Source organism: Rhizophagus irregularis, chromosome 12 (assembly GCF_026210795.1).
Source record: "Rhizophagus irregularis chromosome 12, complete sequence".
Taxonomy (NCBI): Eukaryota; Fungi; Glomeromycota; class Glomeromycetes; order Glomerales; family Glomeraceae; genus Rhizophagus; species Rhizophagus irregularis.
In genome coordinates this window covers 1,415,425-1,429,850 of record NC_089440.1, presented here as the reverse complement: position 1 = coordinate 1,429,850, position 14,426 = coordinate 1,415,425, and the positions used below count along the sequence as shown (strand labels likewise).

The 14,426-nt window shown below is 27.7% G+C and overlaps 6 protein-coding genes across 6 annotated transcripts; 2 read left to right on the top strand and 4 right to left on the bottom strand.

Moving 5' to 3' along the window:
- OCT59_003872 (uncharacterized protein) lies at positions 1 to 1,353 on the bottom strand. The gene is made up of 6 exons (XM_025314529.2): positions 1,281 to 1,353; positions 1,075 to 1,218; positions 940 to 1,011; positions 670 to 835; positions 498 to 571; positions 1 to 416 (listed from the first exon to the last, which is right to left on the bottom strand). The coding sequence occupies exons 1-6, from the start codon at positions 1,338 to 1,340 to the stop codon at positions 327 to 329; spliced, it is 606 nt and encodes a 201-aa protein (XP_025184911.1). The 5' UTR covers positions 1,341 to 1,353; the 3' UTR covers positions 1 to 326.
- A 185-nt stretch (positions 1,354 to 1,538) lies between these two features.
- On the top strand, positions 1,539 to 1,979 carry OCT59_003871 (uncharacterized protein; the record flags this gene model as incomplete). Its single annotated transcript, XM_025331614.2, has 1 exon — positions 1,539 to 1,979. One exon carries the CDS (start codon positions 1,539 to 1,541, stop codon positions 1,977 to 1,979), a length of 441 nt encoding a protein of 146 aa, XP_025184912.2.
- Positions 1,980 to 2,038: 59 nt separating this feature from the next.
- Positions 2,039 to 2,536, top strand: OCT59_003870 (uncharacterized protein; the record flags this gene model as incomplete). Its single annotated transcript, XM_066147917.1, has 1 exon — positions 2,039 to 2,536. The coding sequence occupies one exon, from the start codon at positions 2,039 to 2,041 to the stop codon at positions 2,534 to 2,536; it is 498 nt and encodes a 165-aa protein (XP_065996567.1).
- A 2,546-nt stretch (positions 2,537 to 5,082) lies between these two features.
- OCT59_003869 (uncharacterized protein) lies at positions 5,083 to 6,058 on the bottom strand (the record flags this gene model as incomplete). The annotated part of the gene is made up of 4 exons (XM_066147916.1): positions 5,083 to 5,211; positions 5,274 to 5,406; positions 5,758 to 5,769; positions 5,955 to 6,058. 4 exons carry the CDS (start codon positions 6,056 to 6,058, stop codon positions 5,083 to 5,085), a joined length of 378 nt encoding a protein of 125 aa, XP_065996566.1.
- A 1,428-nt stretch (positions 6,059 to 7,486) lies between these two features.
- OCT59_003868 (uncharacterized protein) lies at positions 7,487 to 8,779 on the bottom strand (the record flags this gene model as incomplete). The annotated part of the gene is made up of 2 exons (XM_025314530.2): positions 7,487 to 8,479; positions 8,561 to 8,779. 2 exons carry the CDS (start codon positions 8,777 to 8,779, stop codon positions 7,487 to 7,489), a joined length of 1,212 nt encoding a protein of 403 aa, XP_025184913.2.
- A 2,996-nt stretch (positions 8,780 to 11,775) lies between these two features.
- On the bottom strand, positions 11,776 to 12,886 carry OCT59_003867 (uncharacterized protein; the record flags this gene model as incomplete). Its single annotated transcript, XM_025314531.2, has 5 exons — positions 11,776 to 12,143; positions 12,219 to 12,315; positions 12,386 to 12,498; positions 12,581 to 12,723; positions 12,803 to 12,886. The coding sequence occupies 5 exons, from the start codon at positions 12,884 to 12,886 to the stop codon at positions 11,900 to 11,902; spliced, it is 681 nt and encodes a 226-aa protein (XP_025184914.1). The 3' UTR covers positions 11,776 to 11,899.
- Between the last annotated feature and the right edge of the window lie 1,540 nt (positions 12,887 to 14,426).

Here is a 14,426-nt window from a genome sequence, read left to right as displayed (position 1 = left end):
GGAAAAGATTTATGCTATAGTATGTATTTAATGATAATTTTTAAAGTCTTATTTTCATTAAAATTAGACAACTACATGTAATTTTTGTTTTTCGTCTAGAAATCATAGAAATATTGTAGAATAGAAAACAAGGTAAAAACCAGAGAAACATATAAACTAAAAACCATTAAATAATGTCACGTGATAAATATAATAAAAAAAAAAATGATAGTTCGATTGGTGTGAACGATAATTTTACAGTTGATCTAGTGAATACTTTGCGATCTAATGACTATTAATTATTAAAATGTCCCATCTAATCATTAAAATGTCCATATATTCTACAATCATGTTTTCCCGATGTGTGCAAGCCATTCAATAACGTCAATAGCAGTAACGATTTTTGCCCATCCATACTCCATATTCAACAGAGTTGCCTATTGACAAAAAAGTATTTAGTAATTTGACATTAATAAAAATATTAAAATTAATATTTGCATGGAAAAACGCGTGCCTACCTCGTGCATTTTTTGATTTTCTGTAGCAGTCGCGTCTTTAATGAATACAATATCATAATTCTTGTCAAATCCTCCTAAAAAATTTGCAACATAATAATATGATCAGACAAATTTCTCTTTTCACTATGCATAAATAATTCTATATATAATGTTAAAGATACATTGTACTCACTTCTGGCAGTTGTCTCACAACATAAATTTGTCCTGACGCCAGAAATGATGAGTGTCTCAATACCAAGAGAGATAAGCAAAGAGTTAAGTTCAGTCTTGTAGAAAGCATCATAACGCGTTTTGCTTTTGATGATGAAGTCCAGGGTATCAAGTGAAGTTTGAGATCTCTAAAGAGAAACGGAAAAAAGACAAGTAGGTACAAATATTCGAAATGGAATATTAAATATTATCATATCCGATTCGAATTTTTGGAGAATAATTGAACACTGACAGAAACAAACGGCTGCATTTCTTTTAGAATTTGCCATTCGTCAGATCCCCATTTGATCAGCCTATCTCCCCACTTAAAAGAAATAATTTTTTTTAGTGTTTACTAAATAGCTAAATAGAAAATACTATCACGTACCCATCGTCCCAAAGCACCTCCATCGAATTCAGGATTTCTGTGACCATGCTGAGTCCAAAAAACTGGAACACCTTTCTCATGACAAGATTTGACAAGAGATTGTACGTTTGGAATAATATCAGTAGCATCGTTACGAAAGATTTCCTACTAAAGTGTCATTATTTAGAAAGGCGCAAATTTTAGGAATAATAATTTCAACGACTTACTTGCATGTCAATGACCAACAAGGCGGCGGTTTTGGGATTATAAGGTATAGAGGTTGACATACTAGGCAATGTCCAGCATTTGAATTAATTCTTCAAATACAAAGACCTTTTTGTTTAAAGAATTTCTTTTTGTCGCGTTGAAGATTTTGCATAGTGTAACGATACACCCAATTTACATCATTTTTAAAGTTTCAATCTTATGACTTGATAAATAAGTTTCGGGTTTAAAATAAAAGTTTAAGGTAATTTAAAATAAAAATGAATAATTTACAAAAAATTCGTAAAGAGATTGAAGAGCAAGAAAAAGAGCTTCTTAAATTAGAAAATTTAAGGACACAAGCAACAAAAGAATTAACACGAGTACAATTGAGTATTGAAAATTGTGAAAATTGGATTAATAATAAATATAAAGAATTGTTAAATGAAGAAAACAAAGAGTACGGTGAAGTATCTTCAATGTCATATCAATATGAAGGAGAACATGAAACAGTAAGGCGAAGAGATAGAAAAAAATTAATACAGAATGAAATTGAAAAATTAAAAATAAAAAGGACGCGACGGTATGAATTTTTAAAAGTATTGAGACCATTACTTAGTGGATTTACACCATTAGAACAAAAAATATATAGTGAAATTGAAAACCTTACTCAGGAAATAGAAGGGCACTTTGAAAGAATTGCAAGTATCTATATTAAATAAAAATGGAAGGATTAAAATCAGATTTTGATAGGTTACAAATACAGCCAACATGGCAAAATATGATTTTGGGAAATCTTCAAAAATTAAATCTTAGAAAAACAAAAACGACATGGAAGCGACCAAAAATCGAAGGAATATGGAATCAGCCTAAGGTAATGGGTGATGAAGGAATTGATATATTTGGAATAAATAAAGAAGGGAGTGTAGTGGTTATTGAATGTAAAGGATATGTATTAAATAAATCATTATTAGAAGCAAGGAATGTGTATAAAGTAAAGGAGGCAGCGTTAAGATTAAAAGCAATACCAATAATAATTATTACAGATATAATTAAACATGTACCATCAGGTATAATAGATTTATGTAAACAAGAAAATGTATATTTATTTGATTTAAATAATATCCATGAAATACGTGATATAAAAATGAAGAAACAAAAAATAAAACTTACTACTGAAATAATTATTAAGGGAATACATTTTAATAATAAAAAAATTAATATTGAAAATAAAAATATAGAATTATTAATATACAACGTCTACATCGATAATAAATAAGTCCCTCGTTGCATCTATTGGGGTTAGAGTTAGATTAGAATTAGTACTAGGTTAGGATTAAGGTATATTAAGATAGGTATATTAAGATTAGGATTAATGTTAGTATTAGGGTTAGGATTTGCTTGGGTTAGAAATTAGGAAGATTTAAAGTAACTTTAGTATATAAAAAAATTATACTGTATAAATAAAAAACCATACCATACACATACAATATAGATAAATGAAAATTTTATAGATATGAGTAGAATAATTTATTTCAAAAATCAAAAAAGTATGAGTGTGAGAATTAGTAATCCCTAATTATAATCATTAATTCTAAATCTCTATCCAAATCCTCTAATCCATTTTTCTTAATTAATGCTCTTCTGTTATTTTTGATCGATGAATCGATGAATCAATAAATCGATCAAAAATCGATCAAGCTTTGATACCCGTTAAGTATATTTTTCTAATATAATTTGACAGACAAAAATAATTTCAAGTTTCAAAAAAAACAAAGTTCAAAAAGTTCAAATTGTTATTTTAATTTATAAAACTGAATAATTTAGGATTATTTTGATGAAATATTCTGCGTACAACATACCCTCCCATCCCGTCATAACATAATTACAGATTACTTTTTAAAATAATTCGACCACATTTCAAAAGCCATCGCCAATTTCGTCGATTGTCCAGCGACCGTTTGATTAAAAATAATGTATATTGCTCTAAATATTTTGTCATGTCTCCTTTAAAATTGAAATTTATTCTTCGGTTTTTCTTGATTAATCAATCCTCCAATGTCAATTTCTTCCTTCTCTGCAAATTCCAACGACTTTAATATATAGTAATTCCAAAGATAGTCGCTTTAAGAAAAGTTCGTGATATATTTTTCCTTTAAATTCATCCCGTTCGCTATCACCCTATTCATTAAATTCTTGAATTACAATATCTTCAGTTATCATCTAAGAATTGATTAATTTGTTCTGCAAAATTTTCATGAGATTTTCCTCCGAAATTGATAAAGTAGGCAATAAATAATTTTTGTTGAATTTTGATAATATCTGCGAAATTTATTGAATTTTCAGATGAAATCCAAATCGCTCCTAACGATATCATCTGGTGGTTATAAACTTGATTTACAGTAGTAGTACATTATTTGATTATAGCCTAAGCAGATAAAGGAAAAAGTTAGATGTTTGATAAATATAAATAAATAAATAGAAAAATAATCTTTATAGTTTACCTTGTCTTGATACATCTTCATTGTCTATATTTGAAGATATCTTCCTCCTCTATATCAGCTGGAGGCATACTACCCATAACAGGAGACAAACCTGGTCTAGGTGTCATACCCGGTATCATTGCAGGAAGCATCTGTCCTGGAATTGCCATACGATATTGGAGCAGCTGCAGCTGCTGGCACACTTAATGATGACATTTCTACTGCCTTAATAAGCGGGTCCATCGTAAATTGTCTTATCTTAAATTTTAAATTCATAATGCGAAAAAAAAATCTGGAACCGACTGTCTTGGAGCTTTGGTGCCATCTTCTCTCGAGTAATAATTAAAGCTTGGTAATATATGAATACCACCTATTTGAATGTTACTTCTATAATTTTTCCAAATTTAAGAACGCTTTACCGATATAAAGTATTCTTTATATCAGTGACTACGAAATTTATCAAATAATTATCATGCTAAATTAAACTAGTATAATTTAAAAATCAATAAGAATATGTATTCTAAATATAAACATCTATCGCATGTATATGAATATGCTGTTCCATCATCCCGTTTATCAATAATAACATCTCATGCGGAAATTCAGAATTCGCATGGAATTTCGACATAGTTTGACCTGGTCATCATCTTCTTTTGTTACAGATTGCCTTTCTAACGAATGAAATCTCCATAATAATAATAGCTTGATTTTTTTACATTGTCTTAATTATCTTAAAAATTCCATCAAACTTTTGTTATTTTGTGTCATATATATATATGTATATATACACACATATATATATATAAGAGTAGTTAATTTGATCCTAAGTGAAATAAATAAAGAATTAATGGGTATAATTATTAAATACTTCAAAATTTATAATTGATACTTACTATCTAACATCTAATACATCCTGATGCATTTTAAACAATCAATTTAAAATATACACAGTAGTATTTATAGCATACATTCTTTTAAAATTAAGACTTTTGATTAAATCCTAATTGGTGTTTCCAGGTATACAGAACTACCTTGTAGATGTAAGACTGTAATAATATTGATGTGAAGAAATGGGAAGAATTGGCTAACATAAAAAAATACTTACAAGTGTGTTAGTATTTGCTGGGCAATATCATGTGCCTCGTAATAGCTAGAATCAAATCTTCCGATAATACATGACTTGCGAACAATTGTTGGAATTTTAGCTCGGGTGCATTCACCTCGGTAAATTGATTAATGCACTGTGTAAATTCGGGAATTGGATTCCAAGTCTTTTTCCGAAGTACCTCTTCAAGCCAAGTAAATTGACCAATATCCAAAGAATTTTTTATCTTCTCGCGTATCACATCATAGAAAAATCTAATATCCCATTAAGATGGATTGACGTCATAAAGTTTTTGCCGGACTTTGTGTCTTTTTCTTGACGGGCAACCAATATTTTGAGTAACTTGTTTCGAATTCCTGTTTCGTCCTAAGAGAAAGACAGATGTAAGCATAAATTGATACAAAAAGAAGGTAATAAAGAAATAATACCTGAGAAAGGTCATCAATCTCTTTTGAATTTTGTCCTGCATCAATAACTTCCATATCACTCTCTTCTATATCACTCTCTTCCGTATCACTCACCGCTGAATCATTAGATTTATCATATTCAGAATTTCCTCTACTATTATAAGAAGCAATGAGCTCAATAGACAGGATATTAAATAAATGTTTGTACTACGTATTCTTATTTGGGTAATTCGCGACGTTTTCCAACATTTACTACATTTTCAGGCTTCCACTTCAGTGAGTTCAAAATTGCTTTCGTTTTTCTGTGCGAGCAGTATCTAATAGTTCTGGACTTCTGGACTTCTATTTCTGCATTGTTGCGGACTGAATTCTAGGGGTGTACACGTGTTAGAGCAACGTAATATATTATTATACGCAGTAGGTTAGACTCATCATCTTATTCTACTTCCAATTCTTCACGTAAATTCCGTTTTTTTCCTTCAATTTTGTTCCAAAAATTATCTACACATGATAAGTTCTTGAAAAATGTGGTAAATGGTAAGTAGCCGTGCAGAACAATCATATTCCGAGAAGCTTAAACAATCAGGTGACATACGATGGGACGAAACCACCATCACCTCAGGCGGGAACGAAACCCTCCTTTGGCTGTGCAAAACTGTCATAACAGACTGAAAGAAAAAGATAAATATTAAAATAAAATACCTTTCATTTCGTTGTTCGTCATTCACAATTTTTTCTAAGCGTGTAACGAATTTCTTCCTCCATGTTCCTTTATCCGCATCTTTTGTTGCCTCTACACTCGACATAATGATGGGCTCAAAAAACTTTAAAAAGTGAAGATACGACCATTCTTCTCATCAAAATAATCTTTGATCGCTTTATAGAGATGAGATTAAGCCAATAGCACAAAACCATGACGTGCCTTAGCATGCACATGACTGTCGATCAGAAAAAATTTTTTTTCGAATTTTCCGATCCGATCCGTGCGGAACTGTAAATTCAGATCCAGGATAAATATAAGAAGATCTGGGATGAAATATAGGAAAATCCGGGATGAAACATGGATCCATTTCAACCCCAGATAAATCCGGGATTTGATCAGGGTTTAATTCCAGACTTTTGATCAGTATGACGCTTCAAATCGCTTCATAGTACATTATATTCCATTTAGCAGATCTTTTATTAATCAAAAAAAACTTTAAGAGAAATGCTTTGAAAAAAATTGAAAATGAACGGTTTATATTCATTTTTTCATTACATTTTCAAAATTTTCTACTTTTGAATTGATGTGAATTAGGATTTAGATTTTTTTTAATATAAGCATTGCTGGGGCATTAGTTAAAGCAAGGTACGCATTCTCGGTAACTCTAAATACCAAAAATAATAAAATAAATAAGGCTTAAAATAAGGGCTTAAAATTTATATCTGTACGACATTCTATAAATTTCAGGGAGAAGGAAGAAATTATACTATATGCTATACATGAAAAAGGGGGAGAATATTATGGAAGGATCTATACAGACATTTTAAGGTATCCCCTTAAACATGGAATTTTTAATTTCAATTAAATTCGAACCTCGGGATAAGGGACACCCCCATACTTGTTTCCTGTAATATAATAAATGTTGATAGTGTAAAAGTATTAAAAATAATTAATAATAAACGTTCTGAATCCTGATGTAATAAATGTCAACTTTATATAGTATTTTCCTTTTAAATTTTTCTATTCATAATGCAAATTAATGATATCTATATTAGGTTGTTTCGGACTTCCCAAATTGAAGTGTCGGATCCGGAATACCAAACTAGAATTTGGACATCAATTTGTTATGATCGAAAATCCGATGACCAAAATAATAATTTAAAATCCTTACCCAACATATTATCCTCAGGATTTTCCTTGGCATACATCTCTGTGGAACAAGTTGATCCGGGATTTAAATTTTCGGGATTGTCATATTTGGAATCCTATATATATATATGTATGTATATATTCGAAACAGCGAGTGTGAGCAGCAGTATTACATGAAATCTTTAAGATTGCTGTAAATATTAAATCATTCGGCAATTTTAAAAAAACACGTTAATTATTGTTCGAAGCAATTTATTTTTTGACTTTACAAATTTGAAGAATTAATCATACATTATTAATAAAATTATATTATCGTTTAGAATTATATATGTTTATTTATTCACTTTTTTCATTAATTTTATTAATTAAAAAAAAAGAGAGTTCAAAGAAGAGATAAAATGTCATCTACTTCATTGTCAAGATTAAAAATATCTTTTACGTCCTTCTTACCATCTTTACCATCTATACTTTTCTTCTTATTATGAAGAACAGTAGAAGTTAAGATAGATATTCTATTCTTTGCATTCTTTGCATAACTATAAATTGTGTTCCTCTTTTTATTCTCATTTATTTTATCATTTTGAACTCTATTACTAGGTAATTCACGATCAATATTATAAATATTATCAACGTAAACACCTTTTTTTATGTTATCCAAAACGTGTTTTTTATGATCAGCATTTCTTTTATGTTCCAAGATTACTTCATCAATAATAGGATCAAATAAGAATATAATAAAGGTGAATATACTTTGTGATGATATACAAATCAATGAAAATAAATTTAAGGAAAAGGAATATCTATTTGTATTATAATAGACTAAAGTCGATATAAGAGAGGGTAAATATGATAAAATTGGGATAAGTGAATAAAAAATTATATGTGAAATATATTTTGAAACGAGATTTGATTGAGCGTGTTTTTCGGAGAGGATAGTAGAAGTTAAAGTAGTGGAGATACCCAAGGAAACGTTGTATAATCTTATTTGAGAAATGGGTTGAGGGGATTTGTTTAAACGGTAAAGCATGTAGATTAATGAAATTAAACAATACAAAATGGTAAATGTAACCCATCCAGTATATGTTGCCCATTCCCAAATAATTGAGTCGTACCAATAATAATTTCTTTCATTATCGAAAGAAAAATTATTAAAAGTAATTGGCAACACGCTTAAAATAACAGTGAGACAAAATGAAATTATTAAATAGTATTTTTTTATATTAATTATATCTTTATGATTATATGTAAATGTAAGTTGTATATTAATTAATATTGATATTATTAAAAAGCAAATTAATAATGTGGTGAAAATATATCCCCATGATGATAAGTAAGAATTCCATACTGAAAAAAAGTTGTTATCAAATCTAAACATCTATAAAATGAAAATAAGGAATTAAGATTAAAATTTTTTTTTTTTTTGAAAAAAAAGTAAAAAAAAAATTATGATACTTACTTGTGAGATTGAGAAAAATATTTCAGTTATGGAAACATACATAATTAAATTAAGTGAAATTCTATTTGAATAATTAATATCTTTAATTCTAAGAAGGATTATTATAACCATCAATAATAATGATAATAGTATTGAAATAGAATTAAAGACATAATTTATCGTTATGTAAACATTATTGGTGGTAATGGGGATGGCGGCGGTGTTTTGATCCTTATCCATTGTTAACGACTCTAAAATATGATAATACCCAAGCGTTATTTTTTTTTTTTTCGTATAAAAGAAAACAAATGAAAAAAAATATTAAAGTCGATAACAAAGAATGAAGAATCAACTGACGAGAGTTAAATAACTCTTCTTATGATGTATAATTCATTAACGATAATAGGGAGAAAGGTGAAATACTACAATTTGGGTTATTCCCCATATTTAAGTAAAAAAAAAAAATAATTATTATTTTTAGAACTCGTATTTTGTAAATCTTTCATTTAGGATCGTCCTATCAATTTAATGAGAAAGAAAATAAAAAGATCAAAAAACATGTTATGTAGCTGGTCGATCTTTTAAATGTTTCTAGGTTCTATTATTAATATTTTTTTTTTATAGCATTAGTTAAATTAAATAGGATACTATATTTTCACATGTTGTAACAATTGTAAATCATTTTTAAATACTGTATATATTCGTATTAAATGTTGGATCAATTCATTCTATAATAAAACTTATGTAATCAAATCTAATCGAAATTGACGAATATTAACATAATGAAATTTTATTCATAAATTTCGGTTTAATTTCGGAATCTCGCTTCGGAATTTCGGACTTTTCAGTTTAATTTACGACGTTTTCAGGAAAGTTTTTTAAAGAATATTTGCGCTTTCTCTTGCTCAACAAATTTGTGAATATTTTTTATGAGATATAATTAATTTCCTTATCATGAGGTAAATAACTAATGTTACATTTTTTTTCTGATTGACAATATTAATAATTCTAATTCTAATATGTATATTATTCCGTGAAAATTACTAATTCAGAAAATCAGCGTTATTTATTATACAGTATATAAATATGGTCATAATAGGGTGTCTTTGAAAATAAAGCATAATATATTCTAGAAGAATGTATGCTACTTCTAAAGTCGAAATAGAAAACTTATAAAATTATCTTCTTTCCCCCTCACCGAAAGAAACAAAAAGGAAATGTTGTTCAATTTCTAATACAATTAAAGGGTCACAAAATTTATTATAAAAAGGTTTAAATAGTAAACATTTAGACGCTTGTTAAAATATTATTTTGTCATTCGATATTATACAATATTTGAATATAAACTTTTAACTATTATTTACCATATTAATACTGGTGATATCCAAACAATAGGATAAGGAATACCGTTCTTTTTACTAATATTATTAATTTATATTTCAACAAAGAAATACTTGCGATTGATATTTTCTTTTTATTCAAAAAGTAGTTCAGATTGCTCGCATCAATTTGATCTCATTATATTAAGGTTAATTTTCAATTAACAATTTAATATCATGCCTTTCAGGAGATTAACGACACTAGCATTCATTGAATCAAATTTACACAAAATTGATCTGTATAAAAATACATTTGAGATAGTACAACTCCTAAACTCGGGCCATTTGTATGCTAATACCCACTGTACGCCCATTTAAAAGAACTCAACCAGTACCGCAAGTACTGACAACTGGTTTACTTGATCACGTGCTCGTGCATAACTCTGCATAACTCTGGCCAAACCTGTTGGCAAATGGAAATTAGAAGTAAACATTTTTTTACATATCAAAAAGTCTGAACATATATCTACAAGTAAATGTAAATACATTATTTCTTTTAGAGGATTTAATTCAGAATTTATAAATTAAAAAAATCAAAAAAAAAAATCAGTCCTTTAAATGCTCATGAACTTGATCACAGTTCTCATACAATTTTGTGCTTAAGTACGTTAAAATTTGAAGAAATTTAAATAAAATCTGAGATAATTTATTTCTTTCATTTTCTTTAAAAAAATAAATAAATATATATATTTTCTAAAAATTTAATTTTCTTATTTTCCCCAGAATAATATATAATATAAAATTTAGAAGTCTCATTAATTGTCCGCACTATGTTAACGATTAAATACTTTTTTTATTTGTTGTATCTCTAATCTCTATGTTGGTTATTTTTCCGTAAAGGACGAGAAAAGACAGAAAGAGAAGGAAGATGAAAGGAGGGGAACAATTGATCCTAGATACAAGAAATCTCATGTCTTGAAAACCTTAAATTTCATATTCAAAAATTAAATTTTTCCTCTTTTGTATAAGTGTGATCAACCTTGATGCTGTTCTAACGAAAATTTAATGGAACTGTATTAAATCTTAAATTATCACTTTATTTTGTTCCTAATTTTAATAATCATATGCTAATAAGGGATTTGGTTCGAATCCCCTCGGGTGATCCCGCACTTTATCCTGAAATAAGAATAAAGTTAAAAATTTTGTTCATTCCGTTATATCTAAAACTCGTGAATATAGTAAACAATTTAAATTAAAATGCTAAATACAAAATTGTTATATACTTAAATTATATTATATATATATTTCCAAGTTATATTTTAACATTATAAGGAGATGTTATGTGTAAGAAAGTCCATTACAATAGTGTATGATTTTCTCGATCATTAAGCATAATTATAAACTTTTTTGTTGTTCATCTCTAAGGAGGTTTTCAGGAGAGTCCGATTATATTATTACATTATCGATGTACTCTTCCATGACAAACAGAATGATATGTGGATGTGAAATTTGAACGAGCATCGACAAAATGCTAAACATCTGGAATTTCCCGCTCATCTCTATCGTCTTCCTCAAGTTGATTTGGACCAAATTCTTCGCCGCTTAACGTATTTTCAGATAAGTTTCTTCTGCTTGTTCCTTCATTTCAATAAAAGAAAAAACGAGAGTTTTTGAATTTTATCAAAACTTTTTAAGCATAACTTTATACCAATCTTTCTCTTTTAACTTACCGAAATCTTAGGAATAACAATAGGTAATATTTCTCGTTCGTAATTAGTTTTAATGTTTTGGACAATTATTACTTCTAAAGGAATATTAAGTATTACTGAATTTGAAATTTTGTCACGTGATATTATTTAGTGCCAGCCGCACGATATATATGATTCTGGTAAGCACTATTTGCAAGATACATGCTTCTTGATTAAATTATCTTTGAAATTATTCAATATGATTCATTTTATTAAATTAAATTCAATAATTCGTACTGCCCAGTTGCCACAGCATAATTCCTCATATACATACAGTACTTGATATACAGATATTAAATGTCAAGAACATGAATATTAGCTATTCTTTCATCATAAGTTAAATGCCAAATTTCGTCATTATTATTAATCCCCCAAATATTACCCTCAGGACTAATTGAAACATATTTAAGTAAACCGCCTTCAATAAGATTCCAATCACCATTTTCCCATAAATATATTTCATTTTTATCATTTACTCCTACAATGTGATGAATTGAAGCAACTTTAATTTGCTTGAGACTTCCATCAACTGGGATCCTTAAATAAAAAAAGCAAATTTTAAAAAAAATAAAGTTAAACTAAAAAGGAGATACTGTAACAATTAAAAATTACCATTTTTCTCCGTCCCATCTAAAAATTTCATGATTTGCGTTCACACCCCAACAAGTTCCATCTGCTCCAACAGAAACTTGAGAAAGATTACCAGGAGCTATTAAAAGATAAATAGGTAAATAAATAAATAAATATATAAAAAATTATGAAATAGAATATAATCATACCTTGAACCCAAATGTTATCTCTTCTATAAAAAACTTCATCTTTTGAATTGACTCCCCATACATTATTTTCATCTCCGACAGAAATTTGTTTTAAGAATCCATCAATTCTCATCCTATAAAAGTAATTAATATAAGCTATAATTTTTCAAGAAAGAATTGAATATACTACACTGTACTATATATATTCTTAATTACCATTTACCATCAATTCCACCTACTAATCTATAGATTTTATGATCTTTAGTGGTACACCAAATACTAAAATCAGCTCCAACTGAAATATTTGAAACTGTAATTCCTTTCGCATGAATCCAAGATTTAACATTCCATTTAAAAACCTAAATAATTTAAACAAATTTATAATTAAAGAATTAATAAACCCTTATAAATCCTCGCAATTTAAATCTTTTTACTTACTTGATTATCGTCAACTCCCCATAATTCATAATCGGGACCAATATCAAGTTGTTGTAAGTATCCGTCAATTTGTTTCCAACTCATTTTTTTTTTACCTACGTATATAAAATTATTGACGAAAGAAAAAAAAATGTTAAATTAAAATTTAAATTAATTGTTGTCTAAATTAAGTGATTTACTCTTGGCACATTTTTGTTACGTTACAGTCGTTACATAATTGTAATCAGTCATTAATAAAATCATGTGAGACAAACCAATCTGAATATAATAATTGTATTACATGAGCGAAAAAAAATGTAATGCATACATTTAAATATTTATTATCAAATGTTTTGTGCTTTACATGTCCATTGAGATACTGTACATTTTTAGATAAATTTATACATGAATTAATATTTTAAAATTTATAATATAATTTCAATGTCTTAAAATTTCTCGATCAATTATTTCATTTAATTGATTATTGTCCGGATCAGACAACCATTTCTTATAAAAGGGAAAGAAAACTATGTTATTTTCTTTCTCGATTTGAGATAACAAACGATTTTATTACGACCATTATTTTAGATTTAATTAAAGGCGTTTAAGATTATACTGATACGTATAAAAAGTAGTACTTAATATTATAATTTTTTTAAAAAATACACGTCCATCTAGTTATATTTCTATAAACACAGACAATAAATTAAATTACTTTAAATTATTTATGAACAAATTGTTGATTTTTTAACTTTATATATTTACCTTTTATCTCCGTTGAATCCGCTTTATGTACCGATCAGACATATCATTTAAGCAACTGAAAAGCGCAGCCATTAATTACAATTTTTTTACTCTTGGTGATTTGGTTTACAAAATTTTACAAAATGAATTTCTTATTGAAATGCGTACAAACTCAGAAATATGATCACAAAACGCCCAATTTACTTTTTAAGTATACTAATGTGTAGCTCAAATTCTCTCAAAAAAATAGACTTTTCATTTACCTTAAACATTTGAGTTTGAGTTTTGCCGGAGCAATTATATCAATACGCAAATTAATAATGTGAATGTAACAGTTACATTTCCTAAAAATGTAAGTATCAAAAAAATTGATGTTGGTCGGAGAGAAGACATTGGGATTTTGGATGATAGTGGCGCTGTAGTGTATTAATTATCTTTATATATTTACATGTATATTTTTTAATAGGTTTAAAGGATTTTATTTTTCAAAAACTTAATACTATGGTTTTGCTTTTATTGCAACTAGTTCGTATAAATGGAGTTATGGTATATATTAAATTATCAATTGTTAATTATGATTTTAACATCTATATATTTAGAATTAAGAAGTATTTATTATCAATTTTATTGTGCTTTTCATGATTTTTCGGTATGGTTCAGAGGTCCATCGAGATATATTTTATATTTTCGGTAAGTTACAAAACTACATTATTTATATACCGTACAGTTGCTGCTTTATTCATACATTTATTTATTTTTAACTTTATATTATCGTACCTTGTAGATTTCCTCGATCAGATATTTAATTTAAGTAATTTAAATCACTCTCCGATCATGGAATTGATTTTTAATAATAACTTATGGAATCATGTAGTGACACTTGGAATTGGATAAAAAGTAA